The following is a 24,120-nucleotide window of genomic DNA, read 5'->3' as shown; positions in this document are numbered from 1 at the left end:
GCTCATGTCTATAGATAACGCTTACCAATTTTCATAAATATATAACTATAGTTATTTTATAATTTATTTGATATTCCAGAACTACATGAATTTTATAATATAGTCCACTTTAACAGTACTAATGATTTATTTAATATTTCGACCTATTAATAATTTCATTTAGATTACTTCTGTGATGATTTCAACATCTTTGCATTTAATCGATTTATTCATTTTTTGTATTGACTCTTTACATTTAGTGCAATTTTGTCAAAACCTTGCATTAAATTTTGTTAAAACAGATTATAGTTAAAATAATAAACCTAAAATAAACTCTAATCTGGATAATGTCTAAATTTTTATTTTAGTAAATTACAAAGATACGACGTGTCTTTTAATTAGTAGAAACTACCTAAGGCTTGCTAGTCTGACTTTGATTTTTGATCGATATATTCAATGATCGATATATTCTTTCTCATGAGTCGATTTAAGACTTTCCGATTTTAATCGATTACATTAATATTTGTGTTCAAGATCCAAGATTCTCGTCTAGATTATGATTTAAGTACACAAGTTACAAAGAAATAACGCGTATTGTGTTTAGTAGGGACCACTTAAAGCTTGCCAGCCCGGCTCCGAGTTCCGTATGGACTGCAACCAATGCCTGTGCGACGATGAGGGGCAAGCTTTCTCCTGCACCAGAATCGATTGTAATGCACAGAACAATAACAACAATGGAGGACTCCGATCGAAGAGAGGTCAGACGAATATTGTTTGCTCCCCCCCCCCACCCCTCCCAATATAGTTGAAACTCGATATCTGTTAATCGCAACATAGGATTGACAAAAATGGCACTATATGCAATAAGAAAAATTTTGCAAGTAAGGGTTACCTGACAACCTGATTGCGGCTAACTGAGGGCAAGCAATCCATTGCAACCTTATTATATTTTTGCCAATCTTGCATTTAAACCAAATTTCATTAAAAAGTTTCATACATGCAGAATTCAACGGCGGTATCTTAGGCTACTTTAAAATTAAATTGTATTTTTATGCTATATAATTTTACGTTACGCCATTCCATCGCCAATTTTGAAGCGATTTTCACAATATTTTTTTAGGGTTCTGTACCAAGTGAAAGAACTCTTATAGTGCTATTTTGTCCATCTCTCTGACAAAGCACTTTTTATTAACTACGAATGTTATTTCGAAGTTTGGAATAGTTTTAGACATTGGTTGAATCCACACATTAATACAGAAGAAATAATTAAATCAAGTATATTTGGTTCCATTAAAAAAAAACACCACATTCAATGGTGGCGAAACTAGTTACTTTGATTCAAAATCGAAATTACTGAACCGATTTTGATGAAATTTGTATAGGGCCAACTCACATAACACGTTTCATTAAACTCACTGGATTTAATTCCGTTTACCTTTGTAACGATTAACGTAAATCTATTAACGATTATAACTGTTCTAAGTATTTGTTTTCAACAGATACAACGGAAAAGATAGCTACACAATGTACACCGGGCAGTGTATTCGAGAGGGGCTGCAATGTATGCAGGTGCACCGGCGAGGGCGAAGCACTTTGCACCAACAACAAGTGCGGCAAGGTCTACACCGTCGAGGTCACCAGCGCCACGCCTGCACCAGGTACATTAGTCAATCAATCAATGTTTAAGCGATTGGTTGATCAACCAATCGTTCGATAATAACAATAATAAGGAGTTTCTCTCCCTGGGACCCTGAACCCCGGCCGACTGTGTTTCTGCCGGAGGTTAGTTTGCCATCTCCTCTCCTTAAGAGGAAAGATGTGATTTTTTTTTAATTTAAAAAATAATAATAATTGATTTGCTTAAATATAGTTAAGTTTATTTTATATTTAGTTTATAGTTGGTAGATCTTAATTAGTGCTATAGAATTATATGGTATATTTAACCACATAGTTCTAATGACGTGCAAAATGGTAGTCTTATTTATTTTAACCAATTATATTAATCAATTATCATTATTACGATTAATCAATCAACAATTTTACAATACAATACAATACTTAATCTTTTATTTCGTGATACAGTGCTTTTATTCTTTACCGTACACGATTTATCGTGTACTTCCACGGTATTATCGTACAGTTCCACGATATATCGTTCATAGGTTACAATTGTTGACACAATAGGTAAATTCTTTGAAATTAACTTGATGAGTAAACAAAACCTAACCTAAAAACATATTTACATTGTACATACTTAATTTTTTGTATGTATTTAATTTTTTTAATCTAAAAGTAATCATTCATTTATAATATAATCTTAGTAATATAATAAAATTTTAACTAAAAACTGTCTCTATACTAAATTAAGACTAAATTACAGATTTGACAAATACAAATAAAGGCTTTCAAAGGTATTATATATTGTATATTAATACGTAAAGCAAAAACTTTGTACCTCTTTTTACGAAAATTGCGAGGACGGAGGAGTATGGAATTTGCCACACTTTTAATTTATATAGAGAAGGAGTGCAAAATGCTAATATTTTTAACAATTATCCATAAAAAATACATTAAATCAATAAAAAAAAAAATTACGCACACTACCATGCATTTAACACACACACGCACATATATATATATATTCCTTTGTTTATTGCTAAAATCTGTGGTCAAACTGAGAATAGATTAATATTGTTTGTCTTTAATATTATTTCTTTAGTCTTACTGAATGTTAAACATAACCATAATAAGTTCATTTATTACAATACATGTTACGGTCGAATTTCAACCATTGCCAGGTCAGCTAGTATATACAGATAGAAGACTAATAATAAATCTTTGTATATTAATTTTCCAGCAGTCAACTCCAATGTGGACTCCAATTTCCGCTGCAATCCCGGCGAGCAATTCAATTTCGAATGCAACGATTGCACATGCTCGGCCGACGGCAAAGACGTCTTCTGCACCCTGCGTCTTTGTGATCAAAGTCTGTATCCAGACATCTAATTTCCTTCCCAACCACCTTGAGAACTTCATTATGATTACTAATCGATTATTATTCACAATCGATTATCCATTCGATTACATAAATCGTAATTCTCGCGATTACACACAATTGAATCTGACGTCGTATCGCAAACAAGTTTTTTATCGAGATAATTATACGACAATTGCGATTACGCATCGATAAATTCGTATAATCGAATAAAAATAATTACTGAACCACTTTTTGTTACACTATTGTCTCCTTTTTTGCTTTATTGTAGCCCTTTATTCATCTGATTATTCATTAAAATTAACAGCATTACTCCATCGTCGAATTTGACTGGCTCTTGTACTTTTATTACATTTAGGGCGTGTGTATTCGATTTAGTATTTTATTATTAAACTATTACTAATAAAATAAAAATGAAGCATCTACTCGTTTATCGTCTCAAGGTGGTAGTAACAGCAGCATTACTTTCCGTCTCATATAGTTACTTAACTTTTTGTAACTTAGTTATTCTAAACTAAATGTAATTTTTAGAGTACTAATTTGCTCTTTATTGTCTTTGTGTCGTGAATGTTTAGTTTCTATTAAGTATTTTGTGATTACTTTTACTTAGCTATTATTTAGTATTAGTAATCAATCTGACAATAAAAAAGCAAATATTTAAAGTAAACTTTTAATTTGTACTATTATTAATTTTTTTTTATTGCATAATTGTAAATGACTAAATTCATAAAAAAAAACTGGAGCAGTCCAATTGAATAAATATTTGCTTTTTTAAATCATCAACAATTATTTTTTAGTTTTAATATTTGAATGACGTGTTTAGTTTAGTATTTGTACGTAATCGATTATTAATCGATAGTTGAGTTGACATAACTAAGTCGATAGGTATTAGTATTTTTTTTCAGAATTTGTATACATCGTTAATGATTTTGTCAAAATGAAACTGATTTTATGAATATGTAAACGAAAAATTTCCGCTAGAGCCTATTTTGAAATTTGTCTAAACTTTCATTAACACTTCACATTTTTAAATTAACTTTTAGGGAATCGACACCATCAATACCCACTTTTTAAACGTATTTCTCTAAAATTATTGTTAACATTAAGCAGGGATGGATTTAGAAAATTTCTAAATCGGCACTGTTCTATGTTCGTAATTATTTTAATTATCCAAATTGATCATTGGTTTATTCACGAATTAGTTACATTGTCTATTAGAATCTATAAAACGATTTCTGATTAAAATTATGTGCCAATCACATATTATGATACATATATGACCGTAAGATATCATTAGTTATATGCAAGATCTATATCGATTATTCGATAAGATTATTCGAATCCTAGTTTTAATCGATTGTGTGACAGTATGGTGTGGGAATTTTTACGTGACTTTTTTATTTAGTTAATTAGTGAATTTTTAATTGATAAGTGGCTTAATTGTATGTTTTTGTACTACTGTGTACCCTCTTGTATTAGACAATACGTAAATTAAGTCGTGAAATAAAATGATTTTAAAATGAATAAAGAAGTTTGAATGTCATATTGTATTATTTATTTATCATTTATCATTATTTCATATCATATAAGCCTTCCCCATAAGAGGAGTTTTGCCAGTAGTTGCCACGCTTGGCAGGCAGATTGGCAACCGCAGTTTGGCTTTGGTGATATTTTAGGAGGGATGCTGCCGCCCATTCTTCCACCATAAGCTCCCTTAGTCGTCTCTTACGACACTCACGAGAAAAGAAGCGGTGGCCCACTATGTTTGCCATTCTTAATATCATAAAAAAAAATGAAAAATGTTCTGATTATAAATTAAAACTTGATTAAACTCCATTAACTCGACTTTAATTATGATCCATTAAACGTTTTATTACATGCAATGTTTTATAATTATTAAAAAATTAAACATTGTTCAATTACTTCTTTGAACAGGCAGCCCAAGCGGAGACCATGTATATTTTATTTATAAATTGTATTCTTATTTGGTTATTGAACGTCGATTCCTTGTCTTGTAAGTATCTACAAAATTTTCCTTACGGAATATCCTAAGAAGAAGATTGGAAACCTATGACATAATTAAATATTTATCAAACCTAAATACTATAAATAATTTATTGTTACGTTTGACAAAAATTAATTATATATGTAAATATTCTCATGACTGTAATTTCTAATGGTATAGTCAGAGGCCTTTTTCGACATTTAACTGTCGTGCAAAACGTAATCCTTTTACATTTATACATACTATAAAACTATTGTTTATCTGTCTCTAAAATACATGAATAAATAAACCTTTTATTATAAAAGCTAATTTAGCGAGAATATAAACAAATGATTTCTAATTATTTTTACGTTTTGAAATGGAATTAGTTATAGGTGAATGTAGAATCTGTCACTCCATCTCAGGTTAAACCGCTCCATATTGAGCTTACTTGCATGATGAAAATAACTAAACTACCTCTATATGAATATGTGAACCATATTTACCCATCGCTCATCGGTTGCTCAAGCTATGTGAACCATAATTCTTTATCGGTTATCGCTTAATCGAACTATGTGAACCGTACTTCTCTATCGCTATCGCTTAACCGAACAACGTATGCCTTACTTCTCCATCGTTATCGCTTAATCGAACTATGTGAAGCTTACTTCTCCATCGTTATCGCTTAATTGAACTACGTGAGCCTTATTTCTCCATCGTTATCGCTTAATCAAACTACGTGAGCCTTACTTCTCCATAGTTATCGCTTAATTGAACTACGTGAGCCTTATTTCTCCATCGTTACCGCTTAATCGAACTACGTGAGCCTTACTTCTCCATCGTTATCGCTTAATCGAACTACGTGAGCCTTACTTCTCCATCGTTACCGCTTAATCGAACTATGTGAACCTTACTTCTTCATCAACTATCGGATGCTTGAGCTTCATAAACCTTACTTGTCCATTGGTTATTATCGGTTGCTCGAGCTATCTAAACCTCACTTACCCATCGATTATCGGTTGTTCATGTTAATCTTACTTTCCAAGCAGCTATCGGTTACTCGAGCTATGTGAACCTTACTTCCCCATCGGTTATTGCTTACTCAAACTGTGTGAACCTCACTTCTCTATTAGTTATGGTTTACTCGAGATATTCGAATTTTACTTCGTTATCGATTATTGAATGCTTGAGCTGTAAGAACCTTATTTATCCATCGGTTATTATTGATTGCTCGAATTATGTAAACATTACTTGATATGGCATTATATGTATGTATGTCATTTCATGCTGTACTAGTGGAACCTTCGAAGCAATGTATTCCTACCTCCGTTGCACGAGGACCCTGCCATATATGCATCTGTAATGTCGACGGTATATATTATTGCCAGTCTGAAAAATGTAATGTGGACGAATCAGGTAAATTTTACTCACAATTTTTTTTTTTTGTGTAATACGGAATGACACAAGCTAAGGACTCACATGATGGAAAATAATAACTATTAAATTATAAATTTATAAATGAATTGACCTAAATATACACATGACACTGAGAACCAAGATGTTATGCCTCCGTACCCTTTAATTTTAAATCCACATCTTTCCAAATAATACTCGTCTATGTCCTAACATACATCCTTGTCCTTAAATGTTTCAGCCACCAAGCAGTTATCCTTATAATTGCTTGATGACTGCAACAGAATTACCCAAGTCTTACTCTGGTACTTAATGTTAAGGTACTTAATAAGCCTATTGAAATCATATCACAATGACTTCTGCAAAAGAACCTAATCATAATCACAATATGACCACCAAGATAGTATACATAGATTTAAAGTTTCAAAAAAGTATCAACGTAAATCTTGTCAAAATATAAGTAAGTCTACATGACAATATCACCCATAACATATAAACCAAAAATACAGTATAACTAAGGTTAAAAAACCGTTGCAAAAAATAATCAAAATCGACACGACAAATTAGAAATATCTTCTCTTTTTAAAATTGCTTGAAAATAATTATTTTAAAATCAATCATATGTACCTGATTTTTTTACAGAAAATACTAATACACTACAAAATAGAGAATGTGAATCGAAACTAATGTATCGAGAAGAAACGCTACCCTGCACTTGTAATAATGAAGGATATTGGACTTCAACAAACTGCCGAAATAAATTCCGTTACCTCAAACTAATAAGGACAAAAATGTCTCACATATTACGAACAAATATTAAATGTACCCCAAACACTTTATACATAATGGATTGCAATATATGTCAGTGTTCCCCTAACGGTTACATTGAATTGAGTTCATGCACCAACCGACAATGCACAAGAGGAAACAAGGCAAACAGATGCAAATACGGCGAAATACTAAGAACTGATCATGAATTATGTTCGTGCAGTGATATTAATTACTACATAGATCGTCTCTGTATCAGAATCCATAATCAAACTAATCTATACAGGATCAACAGAAGTGACGTAAAATATCTTATAGATATTGGAAAAAGTTGGAAAAGGATTGGAGATATAAATTACTTAAACACTTGCCGAATAAATACAGCTTATATGATAGATTGTAATCGATGTGTATGTACGAATGGGGAGACATTAGCATGTACAGATAGAAAATGCGATCAATCTATCGACAAAAACATCTTAAGATCTTCAAGAAGTCTTCAAGAATTTAATTCTTTGCCCACATTGTACAGTGAAACTGATCATTGTAAACCAGGCCAGAAATATCGGCTAAATTGTAATACTTGTATATGTTCCGCAAAAGGAATTTTGTCTTGCACAACTATGATATGTTTGGAAAATTTCGTATTAGATTCCAAAGCAGTTGATTCTATGTTAAGGAATTATTAAATGTTTAAAGCTTACTGTAATGTTACAAAAGTAAAGTTTAAGCACAAGTAAAGTTCCAAATCAATATATTGTATTTTATTGAAGCCCTTTCTTCATTTGTTCTTTAAAATGTTACAACAGTACAACCTTTAATAGTGTCATGTCATTCTATTCATATATGTATACATTTCTTTTAAAAAACAATCTTCGACTAGTATTTTTGGGGAGCAAAATTTCTCGTATATGATACGATTTTTAATAAAGTTACAAATCTAAATAATGTATTTTAATTGCAATCCTTCTTTATTTGTTTCTTAACATGTTAGAACACTAGAAGGTTCATATTGTCACTTAATGCAGTGACCTAAAATATAATTTAAAGAAAGACCTTCGAATTGTAGACCCAGATTTTTCATAATCAACTATGGCTTGTTGTCACCCACAACGCCAAAATAAAATTTTAATTGGCTTGAATTTATGATTTATTTTTATAATTGCTTCAACTACGTCTTTCGAATTGTAATCGTACATTATGTCAATATTTTAGTAATGTAAACGAATTATTAATATACTTATGATTTTAGCAAATATAAGCCATTGGAGCCATAAAAGCGATCTTCCTCGCATTCAAAATGGTCAATCTTGTGTCCCTGGGAAGTTGTATCGCATGGATTGTAACACATGTAGATGTGGTGAAGAGAATTCCCTTCTCTGCACTAAAATGGCGTGCCTAACAGACGAAGACATAGATGCAATATTTCATGAAAGCAAACCATCATCACTACAAGAAGAGAAAAAAGACAACATTCTGAGGAAACGAATGAAGTCCGATCTGAAATATCCAGATGTACCTTCTAAGAAATGTGTACCCGGCAAATTGTATAAAAAAGGCTGCAGAAAATGCTTCTGTGATCAGTCAGGCACAGCGAGATGTGCAAATAGGATACAATGTAATGATGATCGTAAGTTATTTATTACGTTTAATAAATTACTTCAATACATAACAAAAAAAATTTAGTTTATTAAAAACTGTCGTAGTATTTACAATTAAGAAAGCAAAAGTTTCGCCTTTGAAATACCATATGGTAACGTTTTAGTTTACTCGACATCATCATCATTATATCTGTCCTTAACGGTCCACTGCCGAACATAAGCCTTCCCTTGGGGGTTTTGCCAGTAGTTGCCATGCTTGGCACGCGGGTTGGCAACCGCGTTTAGGCTTTCGAGTTGTTTTATGAGGGACGCTGCTACCCATCCCTCCACCGTAAGCTCCTTTAACCGCCTCTTACGACATCCACGGGAAAGGAAGAAGTGGCCTATTCTACCATATGCCGGAACTATACGGCTTACTTAGTTTACGATATCGTTTAATTCTGAAAATATATTCAGAGCTTAAATTTGAAAATCGAATAACTGAGCATATATAACTGTTGTAAATGTTTTAGGTAGTATATTAATGCTAACACCAGAAGATGTCCGTCCTCGCTTTGAAAAGGAGGAACTAAACTCATTAAGTTTGCTGCCGAATACTGCCACAAGATGCGAACCTGGTAAAGCTTACAAAGTGGACTGCAACTTTTGCCTATGTTTAATAAATAGAAACTTACTGTGCTCGAAGATGCTGTGTTTAAGTTTTAATGATACATATAGAATCAAAGCTCTTAAATATACTGGTGAGAATAGTTTTTTTACAAGTATATAAATAAATATATATATATTTTTAATGAATTTAATAAGATTGGTAACCCCGCTTACGTTATAAGTATATGCTGAAGTATAACAATGACTAATGATAGTAGAAAATAATTCAAAGTCAGTACAATTTCTTTGGAATTAACCACGTTAATTCCAAATGGTGGCCACGTGGAACTGATCAATGTATTGCTAACAATGAGACTGTTAAACTTCATTACTTCGAAGTGCAAATTCTGGTCTAAAATACACATTTTAACAATCATATTTAAAAATTTATTGAAAAACACAGACCAAATAGTCTTTTTTTAGGGGAAAGAAATGGGGAAATAAAATCATGAGTTGAAATCAATTCACTGTAATTCTTTTGTTATCTATTAATTATTGTACTGTTCTAGTAAATTCCAGCTCATTTAATTATGTTTTCATTAAACCAGGGAAGCCTTGCGAGGAAAATGAAACAACAGAAAATGAATGCATTAAATGCTCTTGCATAACTAAACTTACTCGTTGTAAAGAAATACCGGACTGTATACCTAACGCAATGAGGACACCACACGGGGAGCATGGAAAAAAGAAGCCTAAATTAATGCTCAGTTTAAAGAAAGATAATGACAAATGTATACCATTTTCAGTTTATAAGTAAGTTCTATTGTATGTATGTACACACAAATTGTTAGAATAAGTAATCTATATCCTATACAATATTTAATCTGTATTGAACACTGGCCTTTCTTATCTGCCGCCCGCTCTTTCTCTCTTCTCTGCAAACTATGGTGGCTTCCGTACGTTTTTTTTTATACAACTTAGAATGGCAAACAAACTAACGGCCCACCTGATGGAAAATGGTAACCGTCGCCTATAGACATGAGCAGTACCATGGACATAACAGAGTATACCGTTTCACCCATGATACCCCCCATGCGTTGCCATTCCTGAGGACTCAGATGTTATTCCTCTGTACCCAGTAAATTCACGCCATATATACGCCCACCCTTCAAACCGAAACACAGCCATGCAAACACAACTGCTTCATGGTTGAAACACGAATGGGACGGAGGTACCCAAGCAATCGACTTTTGTACAAAGTCTCCCTCTGGTTGATATTATTATTATAAATTATATAATATTATTAATAAATTATTAATTTGTATAAAATATAAAAATAGAGTTGTGCCTCTTATTATTGAACTTCTGGGCTTCTCCTACTGTTAAACTCAAGACAAACTTTATAAATTTCATCATCGTCTTCTCATCTTTAACGAGCGACAGACTACAATCATCTGTACAGACGCCCTGTCACATTTGTACTTATGTAGTTAGTAATGGGGTTTAGATTGGGCAGCTCTATTTCAAACAAGTCAACCTGTCAAGTCGACCTCCATGCGCTATCCATCCTTCCCCTTAGAAACAATCGTGGTTGATTCTTGTTGTCACGATAGGCTAACTGTCCAGTTTTCATCCCTACCTATCGTCTCTACCTCATCAGCGTACATTGATAATGCAGGCAATGTTAGTGTTTCATTTTTGGTCATTAAGAAAATATGCACGTATGCTTATATTTTATTTGGTTTGATTAGAGTGATATTGTCGTTGACATTACATTCTACATAATCTAGAATAGTAACTCATAATGCAGCACAACAGAACAGCTGTTATGCCCATGACACGGCATGTCATTCCATGAAGAGTCTTGCATATCCAATTTCACATGGCATTCAAAACTCAACCCAAATCACATGACATAGACCTTCAAATTACTTGGTTTGGGCTAAGCCTTGTCGTACAAATCTCTACCACCAATTTTAAGATAATGATGTTTATTTCAGCGATGACTGCAACAAATGTTATTGTCAAGATGACAGTACTCTGAGATGTACCCAGAAAATATGTCTGAACTACGTACAGTTTCTTAAATTAAAGAAACGCCGTCTGTATCTAGAAAAACATGGTCTATAGTGTTCCAATCATCTAGCTTTCATATTTAGAAGAGTTATTTCAAAATTAAATGATCATATGGAGTTTAATATTTAATTGTTCGTGTTTTTTTTAGTGGAGTATTAAAATTATCAATTGTCTTTCATTTTCAATTTTCATAAATTTTTTAATAATAATAATAAACTCTTTATTGCGCACAGTAGAGATGTATACAAGGAGTAATTATACAGAATGTGCATATACAAAAGGCGGCTTTATCGCTAAAAGCAATCTCTTACAGACAACCTGTTTTACTATTCCTTATCCACGACTAAAAGTAGGTCGTCTTCATTAACTGTCTAAAAATGTGCCACATTGTCCTTAGTGGCCAATTCGTACCATTCGCATGCAAATTACAAGTTTTAGACTCACGAGCGTATACGTTATAATATTCTTACCCCCTTATTCATAAAAGCTAAAACCTCCTACAAATCTATTTAACTATTACACTGTTTTGTCACTTTCATTCAAATTAAGAATTTAGCACAAAAGAAAGAGACGAAACTCTAGCTAAACAATAGCTGAAATAGCTTTATGAAAGGTTTGATGTTTTTATAAATAATAAATGGTTAATCTATGGCATGCAAATGCCTCTTATGTTACTAAATAATCCTTCAAGTCGAAACGCCACATACTTTATATAAGAATCATCAGATTGTGCATATCTATCACTCGTGTGGTCGCGGTTTAAAGAGGAAGAAAGTTACAGGGTATGGTGGCATAACACTACTCTTTAGAAAAGGTTACGCATAAAAGATTTTACAAGAAGGTGATTGTACAAAAATTAGGCACCTCTGTCCCATTCGTGTTTCTACCGTGAAGCAGTTGTGTTTGCGTGGCTATGTTTCGATTTAAAGAATGGGATATGACAGTGAATTTACAGTGTACAAAGGAATAACACCTGAGTCCTCAGGAATAGCATCGCATCATGAGCAAAACAGTATACTCTATTATGTCCATGGCAGTGTTCATGTCTAGGCGGTTACCACTTTCCATCGTGTGGGCCGTCAGCTTGTTTGCCATTCTAAGTTGTATAAAGATATCATGGGGGTATATAATATAACTGCAGCATATTTTTTAAACAAGTTTTATATTGTTATATCTCATAAATAGTGACTTTTAAATTATAAAAACAATTAATTTCTCACGAGAATTTCAATCACGGTTTGAAATTAAAAACAACACATGAGAATTAGAACTTTATTAGCTTACATGTTTACTATCCGTGAAATTAGTTTATATTACTTTTTGAACAGCAAAAAAATTTTATATTTTAATTATAGTTAGAAAATGCTAATGGTAATAGCGTTTCTAACTTTATCATCACATTTTTCATCTGTATACACAGACTGTAAGTGTTACACCATATTTCTGTCGTCAGTTACGTTTTTAGCGATTTTAATTTATGTTTGCTTCTAGATACGTGCATTCCAAATACGAAATTTCTTCTGAATGGACGATTGTGTATATGTAATAGCACTGGCCGTTGGAACGAAACAAACTGCCACAGTCGACAAAAATGCCAATCAGGTCAGATTATATGGAAAGGCTGTAACCAATGCATTTGTCAAGAAGATGGACAATTAGACTGTACTGCATCAGTTTGCTATGAAGAAACAACAACCGTTATTGCTCCTTTGATTCTACGTGAAAAGTTATCAACAATGAGCCCTTGGTGTACTCCTTTAAAATCATATTACGTGAACTGTAGTATATGCGTTTGTCCAACGTCAGGTTGGACTTCTGAAGCCACTTGTACTCTAGACACATCTTGTCTGGAAGAATTGCCATCCGATTTTATCACCAACAAAAACGTATGCATACCAAATGTAATGTACTTATTTCCTTGTCTGCGTTGTTTATGTTCGGATAGCGGATATTTTATACTTGACAAGTGCATAGAAACTTGTAATATTACGTTGAATACAGAATCACCCAGAAGGTGTACGTCGAAAACTTTTTACAGAAAGAACTGCAATGTCTGTTGGTGCCCTGAAGACAGTATACCTGATGAGAAATATTGTACTAACGTTGTTTGCAATAAAAATCCAAAATTCAAATATCTAGAAAATTTTAGAAGAGGATCATTAAAATGTGTACCTGGCACATTCACAAAAGCAAAATGTTACTACTGTGACTGTAACACTAAAGGGTATGTGAATGAAAATGCTTGTCTTGAGTTAGATTGTTTGAAAAGCAGTGAATTCAAATATGATACGAGTATAACAAAAAAGACATGTAGTCCCGGAGAAATGGTACCAATTTGTATCGAATGCTTTTGTTTAGATAATGGGCAAACAAATAGTATCTATTGTACAAGAGAATGTTCGTATATAAGTAAACTCAACGTTTTACAAAAGGTTTTAAAAGATAGTCTTCAAAATAGAAATCTGATAGACGTAGAAGCTATTAGTAAGACAACTGCAAATGAGTTTTGTAAACCAAACACAGTGTACATAGATCAGGGTAGATATTGCTTATGTCCAGAAAATGATAGTACTAGTTTTAAACTTTGCTCTTCCGTAACTGAACATGAGATATATACAACAAGATCATATATAAAAATTACCGATGATATCACTAATGAAGTATTTAATAAAACTTGTAAACCTAATACATTTGTTGAAATTAATTGTAATACTTGCTATTGTTCAAAAGACGGAACGGTTGATGTCAAATGGTGTACTTACGATGATTGCGAAGCAAAAAGAATAGTTCAACAGAAGATTAAACAATATTTACCGATAATAACAATTCCAGAATTCAGTGACACATGCACACCAGGATCAATATCTAAAGTGGATTGCAACTTTTGTATATGTCCTGATTCAGGTGTTTTTAAAGAACGAGTCTGTACAAAAAATGCTTGCGATGATTTGGAGCAATCAGTAAACAATGACGCCTTAACATGCGAACCTTTGGAATACTATATCGTAGATTGTAACACATGTTTCTGCCCCCGGGATGGTTTTAAGAATGTGGCGCGTTGCACTAAGAATGTGTGTGAAAAGAATTTCTTAAGATCCGATAGTTGTGTTCCTGGTCAATTATTCAGCGAAGATTGTAATGTGTGTGTGTGTCCGCCTAATAGCAACAAAGCGGATAGAGCATGTACTAATCATATATGCACCGATTTAGACACGCCTTGGAAAAGAATATTTATGCTTTCACAAAGTTTGTCTAATCGGCATTCTCTAGACGACAGTACAAGGAAATTGGATATATGTTTTCCCGGTGAAGAATTTGAGGTCGATTGCAAAGTGTGCATTTGTCCAGATATGGGGTTAAGAGCTTATGCTTCCTGTACTCAAATTTTATGTGACGATGAAATTATTCACAAAAATTATGTAAGTTAAACTAAAATCTTTGCACAAAAATGCAAATGATTTATATAACTTGTTAATATTATTTTTTTATAATAATATCTAGAAATTATCGTGACAGCAGCGGCCATCTTTAAACATCACCAAAGTTTAACTACAGTTGCCAACCCGCCTCTTAAGCATGACAACTACTGGCAGAACCCTAATAGAAGGAAATCCATATCCAGCAGTGAACAATTAAAGGCTGAAATGATGATGATTATACCCAGAAAAATATTTTCCATCTGTTAACAATCAATCGGAAAAAAATCTATAATCACATGAAAATTCATAGAATAAAGTATCTTCAAATGGTTCTAATCGCCCTGAAGAATCTCACACTCGATCCAGAAGAGAAAGCGAGGATTGCATGTCTTTTAACCTGACAGACAGCTCAGAGAGGAAGGAATGTACGCCCGGATCCATGTACATCATCCGGTAATTCGAAAGATATTTTTTTATTTACATATTTAGAATCCCCATTTAAATCAAATCTGATCCAGCCTGTGACACTCTAGTGAGGTGGGTAACAAAACTCTCGATAGACAAGATGCATCGCATACTGTTTCGTTTTACGTCAAATCACACGATATACTCGAAGAGTGACGTAAAACGAAATATTTGCCGAGAAATTCGTTGATCACTTCTCTAGGGGGCAGGAAATTTAGTTATATTTAATCAATATTTTTACTAATATATTAAAATTATAACTAAATGCCTGTACATTGGAGATATGAAAGAAAAGATTATATGAGAGGTCTTAAGACTAATAGATGCCAACACAATAGTTTTTAGAAATTTTGTTTGTCTATTTGTTGCGATAAGACGCAAGAACTACTAAACCAAATTGGATTCGGATAACACTTATGTTTCTGAAGGTCTACCTTGAGATCTGGTATATGGTTTATTAATACGCTATCTAGAAATGGTCAATTTGTTTTTCCTACTTTTGAAATTGATGCATACGAAATAGTGGACATAAAGCTAGTATAATTTACTTATTTAGTAATCCTCTGAATCTCTTATTTGAACAACAATATTTCGAAGCTAAGAAGAATTCTACATCACATAAATCGCCTAGTCTTCAAGCCTGATACCCTATAAGAAACCAGGAAAAGAATATGTAATGTAAAAACGAAAATGTGTATGCAGTCACAACTCAATATATCGAGAACTAGGGGGAAAAGGATTGTTAGCAATGGAGTTTGACAGCCCAATTGCTAGCAATATACCTTATTTGGTCGACCTCCACGTGGTTCCCCCTGGAAACCATCGTGAATAATTCTTGTTGAATTCGTCACAATGGGCTAACTGACCTACTTCATCCTCACCTATCATCCTTCACTGGTGCCCCGCCGGTGTATACCGATAGCGCGGGTGGGGTTACCATTCCATTATCATCCATTTAAAAAATATATATATCGAGAACTAATGTTTATTATTGTTATTTGTGATAACATTGTAGATGTAGACAATGCATATGTCCCTATATGGGCAATATCAACCACTTCTGTCGCCCTCTACCTGAGGGAACTTACTGTAAACAAGCGTTCCCATATTTCAACTACTTACCTATGGGCAGAAGAAACAATCAAGGTAATGAATAACAATAATGAATGCGGACTACATTTTCTTTTTCTCTCTTATTTTTACTTCTATTCGATTTTTAATAAGTTTTTTTTTAATATGGCTATATTTAAAAAGGCGAAGATTGAATCGAGTGATCTTAATCAGTGATCAACTTTACGGTGATGAATGAGTATTTAATATCCCATATATACATTCCATTGGACTATATAATGAAATAAATATTTACGATATCTCTATATTCAAATCTAATATCAATGTATGATTTTTTTTTGATAGGTGAAAATGGTATGGTAACCCCGCCTGCGCTAACGGGATACGCTGGCGGAGCACCAGTGAAGGGTGGTAGATGAGAATGAAAACAGGCCAGTTAGCCCATCATAATGAATTCATCAGGAATTAACCATGATAGTTTCCAGGGAGAACCGCGAGGAGGTCGACCTGGAATATACCCAATATTGCTAGCAATGGGTTCCTCAGTCTCCATTACTAACAATCCCTTTCCCCCCTCAATGTTTGATTCGATATTGCAATATAACCGATATTACTCATGCCTACTATATACTCCTCTTAAGCAGAAAAACTTGTGCCTAGTGATGGACTGCTTAAATTAAGAATTAAACTGTGTGTTAGTATTTAATTGGGTTACAGATAACTCGACCCAGCACAACTCAACTATGAGCACCATGGAAATAATTCCATTGAATCACAACCATACAGAATACGAATGCTCCAAGCCAGGTAGAATCATGGACGACTGCTTCATCTGCGAATGCGAAGACCGACATATTCTTATAGAAGAACATTGTTTCAGAAGCAATTCTCAGTTGTGTGTAGCTATTGATAAACCTACGTTTTTAAAAGATAATAAATTCGTACTAATTTGATTTTTGTTTTAACAAAAAAAACACCAAAAAACCGCCTATGAACTCTAATGGTGAAATAATAACTCGAATGGTGAAATCGACAAGAAACATTGCACTAAAAATATGTGTAAAGATAAAATTCAACAATATACGAGCAATCCCAGAAAATCAAACATACTGAGTCATGTATACGATACATATGAAAGAAAGAATTGGTACTCCTTAGCACCTTGTCAATTTTGTTACTGTGTCAACGAAAATAAACTACTATGTAATAGAGGACGTTATCTAACTAAGAAATTGGAATTGAGAAATTATAATCTGAGCGTATGTGGTGAAGATTTAATAAAAGAAGCAATAGAGCTAATTCCAGATATTCAAAATACTTTACGACAAAATAAAAAGAAAGACGTAGCGGGATATCTAGAAATGCAACAAAATAAATTTAGTTCTATAGTTAATACATCTTTTACTATTATAGATATTGCTAAAGAAGAAAACAATATTGCAATTGAAGTAAATCGTGAAGGAAATGAGGATGAAAATATAGTTCTAGGCAATATAAATAAAAAAGACTCCTCTTCAAAGAGTGATGAAGATATTGAAAATAAAGAGGCAAAAATCATCACCCGGAAAGGATTTACATAAATTCCTTATCAAGACGAAGAACAATATAACAGCAGGGAGGTAAATTACTTTGATAGAATTGAAGATACAAGTGATCAGAATGGAAACTCAAATAATAAAATAGTCATTGAAACAGAAATAAAACCATCTTTACAATGTACAAGAAATAAACTCACTGAAGTTTCAACTCCAAACGATGTTCTGAGATAAATTAAAAAATCAGAAGAAACAAAATCAAATACACCAAAAACTATTCAAGGTAATACAGATTTTCTAAAGTTCAGTCTTCCAACGGTTTTGAAAAATGTTTTGAAGATGGTATTGAGGAAGTCAATGGTCACGCTGAATAATGATAGTAAATGTGTACCCGGCTCTACGGAAGTCTTGAAATGTAACACGTTTTTCTGTTTGAAAAATTCAAAAATGCTTTGTACCAATAAAGTCTGTGAATAAGTGAATTGTGAGTGATTTTTATTGCATTAATTTTGCTGGAATATTTTAATTTTATTCATCATCTACATCATGTCCTTTCTCATCACCAGTGCTGAAGCGGCTCTTCGGATTTATACTAAAGTGAAATATTTTACTGAGATTCCTATTCATCGTTTTGTCATCATCGAAATAACGTTGTATTTCATCTTTAACTATTCACAAAATTACAAGAAATGACAAGATAATCTAAGAAACCATCACTTTTCCGAAACTTTGACTTTCTAACCAGATTCTAGCCATTTCTCTGTCAATTTTCATCTAAATACAATAATTAAACAGCAGTGTGGTAATAATCCAGTTGCCATTCATCTTTTTAAGATTACATACCAAAAAGGTACAAAGGAACCCTTATGGTGGGACTTTGTCCATCCATCCGTTCGTCATATCTCAGCAACTACTAATGTATTCGATTTGAAATATGGAATAGTTTTACATTGATCCGCCCATAATGCAATAGAAATAATAGAAAGAGTATTTTTATTTTCTTTACAAAGAGGTTCAAAACGGATACTTAAAATTTCAAAAACGACCTACTATTTCAAATAGATATGAAAAAACTTCATATCTATTTGAAATATATTTAGATATTGATTTTTATTTATTTTTATATTGCATAGTTTTTTAGTTTTGATTAATAATGTAATAAAAAAATCTATTTTCACCTCTCCTTATCTCCGAAGTTTTTGAAGTAAATGAATACTAAAATGTGAATATTATAAGAAAATACAATCGATGTTTCTAACTATTTAGTTATGCGGTCCAATTTTTAACCACAATTATAGCCAAAAAATAAATTACGAAATGTAGTCTCAATAATAATAATTATAAGATTTATTTATGCAACTTAAAAATGGCAAACAAGCTGACGTTCCACCTGATGGAAAGTGGTTACCGTCGCTTATAGACATGAGCAGTACCATGGACATAACAGAGTATACTGTTTCGCCAATGATACCCCCCATGCGTTGCCATCCCTGGGGAATCAGATGTTATTCCTCTGTACCCTATAAATTCACAGCCCTTCAAACCGATACACAGCCATGCAAACATAACTGCTTCACGGTAGAAACACGAATGGGACAGACGTGTCCAACCAAACGATTTTTGTTCAGTCTCCCAAAGGTGCCTATTTCATATGAAAAATAAAATAAAAGTTATTTTATGTCATATATGTACGAAAACTTTAGCGTGTGAGTCTAACTCGCACCTGACCAGTTTCTAAAGATCTAATTAGTACATAACTGCAAACTCACTAGCAGCAGTTTTTAACGAAAGACGAATTCGGCATAATAATAAAACAGTATTAATATAATACTAATTAAATTATGCAAATATTAACAGAGCAGCATTAAATTATACTCAATCGACAAATTCTTGACTACAAAGTCATTAAAAAAAACAATAAAGCAATTTTAAATTGAAACAATAATTAATTGAGAGAGCTGGAAATAAAGTCGAGATTAAAAAGCAGTTTTATGACTTGAACACATGGAAACAAAAATTAGCTAACATATTATAATGGTTGTAAGAAAAGTGTCTTTGTTATTAATACTTCAAATTATTATCATCACCGCATTGAAATATGAAAAGCGTAAGTTCTCTTATAAGGTTATGTTATAATCTATTATTAGAACTAGTATAACTGTCCACTGCTGAACAAACACCTCCTTGGGGGTTTTACCAGATGTTGCCATGCTTGGCAGGCGGTTAGACAATCGCAGTTAGGCTTCAGAGACGTTTTAAGACGCTGCTGCCCATCCCTCGTCCTCTCTTAGTCGCCTCTTACGACACCCACGGGAAAGGAAGCGGTGGCCTATTCTATGCCGGGACTACACGGCCTAGCTTTTAATATAATGCTATAAAATACTTATATGTATTTTTATCTGACTTCGTATATTAGGTGCTATTTAGCCGAATTACATAACACTGATTAGTTGATTAGAGTTATTTGTTAGAGTACAGTGTGAATTCAAATAAATTTTCTCTCGCGAACGCTCTGGCTATGGAATGAGCTCACGGCCATCCTCCCTGTCGAGGTTTTCCCTAAAGACACACAGGTCTTCAAAAAGGGTGTATTAAGGTTTCTTCAAGATCGGTAAAGTGCTTGTAACATTTTAAGTGTTGCAGGCGTCCATAAGCTACAGTGACCGTTTACCGTCAGACGGGCTGTAATGCTTGTTTGCCATCTTGGTGGTATAAAAAAAAATAAAAAAAGGGGGGTAAAGAGGTTTCTTCAGAGTCGGCAACGCGCGCGTAATACCTCTGGTATTTCAGGTGTTCATAGGCTACGTAACCACTTACCATCAGGTGGGCCGTATGCTTGTTTGCCACCTCAGTGGTATAAAAAAAATCGCCACTACTCTGCAACATTATGTTATAGATTAAAAATTATTTTTTAACGATTTTTTATCAGAAATAAAACGACATATGAATTGTCATAACTATATTTAATTTCATCTAATAATATTTATACGCATCATTATTTATTTAAACATGTCAATAAAAAAAATTAGCAACAGCATTTTTAACACTTGAAATATTTATTCATATAGCAAGAAACAAGTTCCATCTTATTGAAAATAGGTTCCTTCATATCAGATTCATACAATCAAATGTATGTTTTAATATGTATTAAACGTGGTTTCTTTTCGTTTAACATAATTTAAAACGATCACAGTTAATTTGTGCTTAATATTAAATAAAAAAAAAAAACATTACGGATAAGTACCTATCTGTCAATAGTTGATTAAAAAAAAAATAAGTGCCACACACTCACATCAACCGCTTGATCCTCAAATTAGGATATAATATTATGAGGAACCAAGCAACGTACATCTGGAGATGCAATCCAGAACAGTCAAATACATAGAAACCCATAAAATAGGTACAAAAATTTTGTTTTCCAGTATTCTTAACAAATACCTAAGACACGCTTGATAAAATACAAATTTTGCTATTTAATTTTTAGCATTAATTTGAAGCACAGTGTACTTATGTATATAGATTATACGCAACTAGATGGAGTGTGAGATATAAAAAAATGTCTCAAAATATCAAATAACACTTGGCATATTAAAACAAAACTAGTTGCGATAGTTTTCAGAATTCACGGATATACTGAAATAACACATAAGTCGATTTATATTTCGAATTCAATCACACAGGAATAAAGTTGGACTTATTTATTTGGCGAAGCGTTTGTAGAGAAACACAGAGTTCGATTTTGAGGCATCATTTCTTGAAACCTATCTCTAAAGTTAATATTTCAATTTGATACCACAGCGTAATTCTAACTCTAAGGACTAAATTTCTAATAGATATAAGACAAAATTATTATAAATTTAGTTAATAACTGTTCATAAAATAATAATTTCGCGAATCTTACAAATTAAAATATTAGGTCAAGAAATACAAGTAGGTTTAGAGAAATCACGCCTCAGAATCGACCCCATTGTATGAGTACTAATAATCTTATGAGGTGGTTGCCTTCTGTTTTTAAATTTCTAGTCCATATTTATTTTTACACAAGAAGGTCTCTAATATGATTTTCAAAGCACAAAGCAAGTGTAAATCTTTTAAATGATACGAACATGAATTTTAAAGATTTAGAATGGGTCTTGAAATTCGTGAACCGTAGTCAAGCTGTCCAAACAGTAGCCACTATGACACGCTCTATCTAGGTGCTATTAATCTATGTATAAATGTTTAATTAGCCTATCCAATTCGTAAGGCAGTACTACAAATACCACAGTGTAGCAACAATTGGCGAAATATCGAAGCTAAAATTTAACGTACTGTATTTTGTAAAATGACATTTTAATACAGAAAAAGGACAACATTAATTGAATTTAATTCTTATTGACTACTATATAGGATTGTGATTTAAACGTCCTTCAGATCTAGCCCCTTTATAAAAGTACAGTCACGCGGAATTTTTTAATACTCATATAAATGTAGCACCAACAAATTGATCATGTGCGAAGCGTTATATTTCTACGGACAGAACAATATATAAATAGAATTTATTAGGCTTTAAATGTGGAGATATATAACTTGTGGATAACACAATAAAAAAGTATCACGGCTGGCCATATCTTTTTTAATAATTTGCCTATTATGGACTCCGTAGACGGTCTTGTGATACCATTTAATGGCTTGATTTTATCTATATAATAAAGGTGAAAGTTTTGATTGTTTGTTTGATATACTCGACTTTAAAATTCTTATAGTTATATTTTCAGCGAATCACATGAGTTATATATTACGTCGAAAATTCTATCTACCCGAGCGAAACCGGGCCGGTTTACTAGTCACTTATAAAATGAAACAAAGCATCTAAAGGAGATTATTACTATAAGAGAACATTGTAGGAGAATCTTCGTCTTAAAAGTAGCATAATATACATGCTTGATTCAAGCCGCTTGACCGTCGACGGAACCTTTAGAATTTGCGATAAACAACTTGTGAAAAAAAAAACATTTACATGTATTACATACTTATGTATAGAACACTTTTCCCGCTCAATTTATTAGTCGGAATCAGTCAGTAACATAATTTTATGTTTGTACAAATGTTAATACAAAATTATGTAGTAGGTACATAAACAAATTGAAAAGAGCCACTGCTGAGTTTGTTGCGGTTTCTTCGCAGCAAATAACAACATTCTCAGCCACCCAGCCGTTGAATCATAAAAAAATTACAATTAAATGATTCCATTCTATTTGAGTGAAGAGGATTTTTATTCTTCTATTATATTCTAATAGATTTTTATGTAAAATTACATTTGGGTTACGAATTAGGTAGTAACATATGCGCACGAGATGGCATAGAGATATAATTTAATCTCACATACTTAGTAAATACTCTCAGTATTGTTGAGTTTAATTGTTTTGTGTCTCCAGCCTCCACAATTATTATTTTTAATAATTGCAACATTAGGCATAGACAACGAAAGAGAAGTTACGGTAGAGTAGGCCAGAGGGCGCTGCATGATTCTCTTTGGTGTGTGTGTGTAATAAGTAATTAAGCAGAGGAAATTGTTGTAATAGATAAATATAATAAAAGCATAAGGGGATTTAAATACGTGTTTTTTTTTGCTTGGCGCAAGTGCTCATGCTTCATTATATCAAGTATAAATAAAAATATCAATAGGTATCACTAGTTATTTTTGATTAGAATTATTTAGTTTAATTCCGCTACCATTAGTATGTGTGTGACCGCTAACACTCGGAAATTTACCACGCTATGGTTCTTGCTGAAAAACAGCGCTGTAGCGCTTCAAGCGCTGCAGCAATATGCTGAGCACGGACCTACATCATAGAACATTGCGACACACGCGCGTACGCGTACACATTCGTATATACCTGTGGGGTCGATTATTGTTTATTATTATAATTTAATTGCTTTCAATTATTTGTGTACAATTATTATTTTCTTTTGTTTGTTTTGTTTTGGTTTCTTTTGTTCTTGTTTTGTGCGCTACTGTGTGGGCCGCATGCTTCTTTGATTAAATTATTTCTTTCTTTCTTCACTATTACTACCAGAAGTTCCACAACCTTCCATAATAGCCATCAATCACCGACTGCCATTTTGCTTACTCACGTTTTGCAGAACGTGCAAAACAAAACAGAAATGGTTTGCTGAAAGAAATCTCTTATTAGAGACAAGCTCTCCTTTGTATATTACGTTTAAAATTGTATGTTTGTGTACA

General features: G+C 32.8%; 4 protein-coding genes across 7 annotated transcripts in view; all 4 read left to right on the top strand.

Moving 5' to 3' along the window:
- Positions 1–4,517, top strand: part of LOC113511074 (laminin subunit alpha-5-like) — a 32,568-nt gene extending 28,051 nt beyond the window's left edge. For 3 of the 4 annotated variants that reach the window (XM_052900330.1, XM_052900331.1, XM_052900328.1), the window contains 3 exons: positions 587–737; positions 1,479–1,637; positions 2,837–4,517. In XM_052900330.1, the coding sequence (XP_052756290.1) occupies positions 587–737; positions 1,479–1,637; positions 2,837–2,985 (459 nt within the window). In that variant the 3' untranslated portion in view covers positions 2,986–4,517. The remainder of the gene's footprint in view (positions 1–586; positions 738–1,478; positions 1,638–2,836) is intronic. The other variant, XM_052900329.1, reaches the window with a different exon arrangement.
- A 323-nt stretch (positions 4,518–4,840) lies between these two features.
- Positions 4,841–11,568, top strand: LOC113511218 (uncharacterized). The gene is made up of 5 exons (XM_026894835.3): positions 4,841–4,988; positions 8,392–8,769; positions 9,253–9,480; positions 9,937–10,141; positions 11,329–11,568. The coding sequence occupies exons 1-5, from the start codon at positions 4,928–4,930 to the stop codon at positions 11,456–11,458; spliced, it is 1,002 nt and encodes a 333-aa protein (XP_026750636.3). The 5' UTR covers positions 4,841–4,927; the 3' UTR covers positions 11,459–11,568.
- A 1,425-nt stretch (positions 11,569–12,993) lies between these two features.
- LOC128199973 (laminin subunit alpha-like) lies at positions 12,994–14,862 on the top strand (the record flags this gene model as incomplete). The annotated part of the gene is made up of 1 exon (XM_052900327.1): positions 12,994–14,862. A coding segment is annotated over one exon (1,839 nt), but the record flags the coding sequence as incomplete, so codon positions are not given.
- Positions 14,863–15,136: 274 nt separating this feature from the next.
- LOC113511217 (uncharacterized) lies at positions 15,137–18,455 on the top strand. Its single transcript, XM_052900290.1, has 4 exons — positions 15,137–15,276; positions 16,304–16,434; positions 17,077–17,928; positions 18,142–18,455. The coding sequence occupies exons 3-4, from the start codon at positions 17,415–17,417 to the stop codon at positions 18,369–18,371; spliced, it is 744 nt and encodes a 247-aa protein (XP_052756250.1). The 5' UTR covers positions 15,137–15,276; positions 16,304–16,434; positions 17,077–17,414; the 3' UTR covers positions 18,372–18,455.
- The last annotated feature ends 5,665 nt before the right edge of the window (positions 18,456–24,120 follow it).

This window comes from Galleria mellonella, unplaced genomic scaffold (assembly GCF_026898425.1).
Source record: "Galleria mellonella isolate WM207_F2 unplaced genomic scaffold, CSIRO_AGI_GalMel_v1 utg643, whole genome shotgun sequence".
NCBI classification, from domain to species: domain Eukaryota; kingdom Metazoa; phylum Arthropoda; class Insecta; order Lepidoptera; family Pyralidae; genus Galleria; species Galleria mellonella.
Note: the sequence above shows the minus strand (reverse complement) of the source record. Positions and strands in the feature narration are given on the sequence as shown.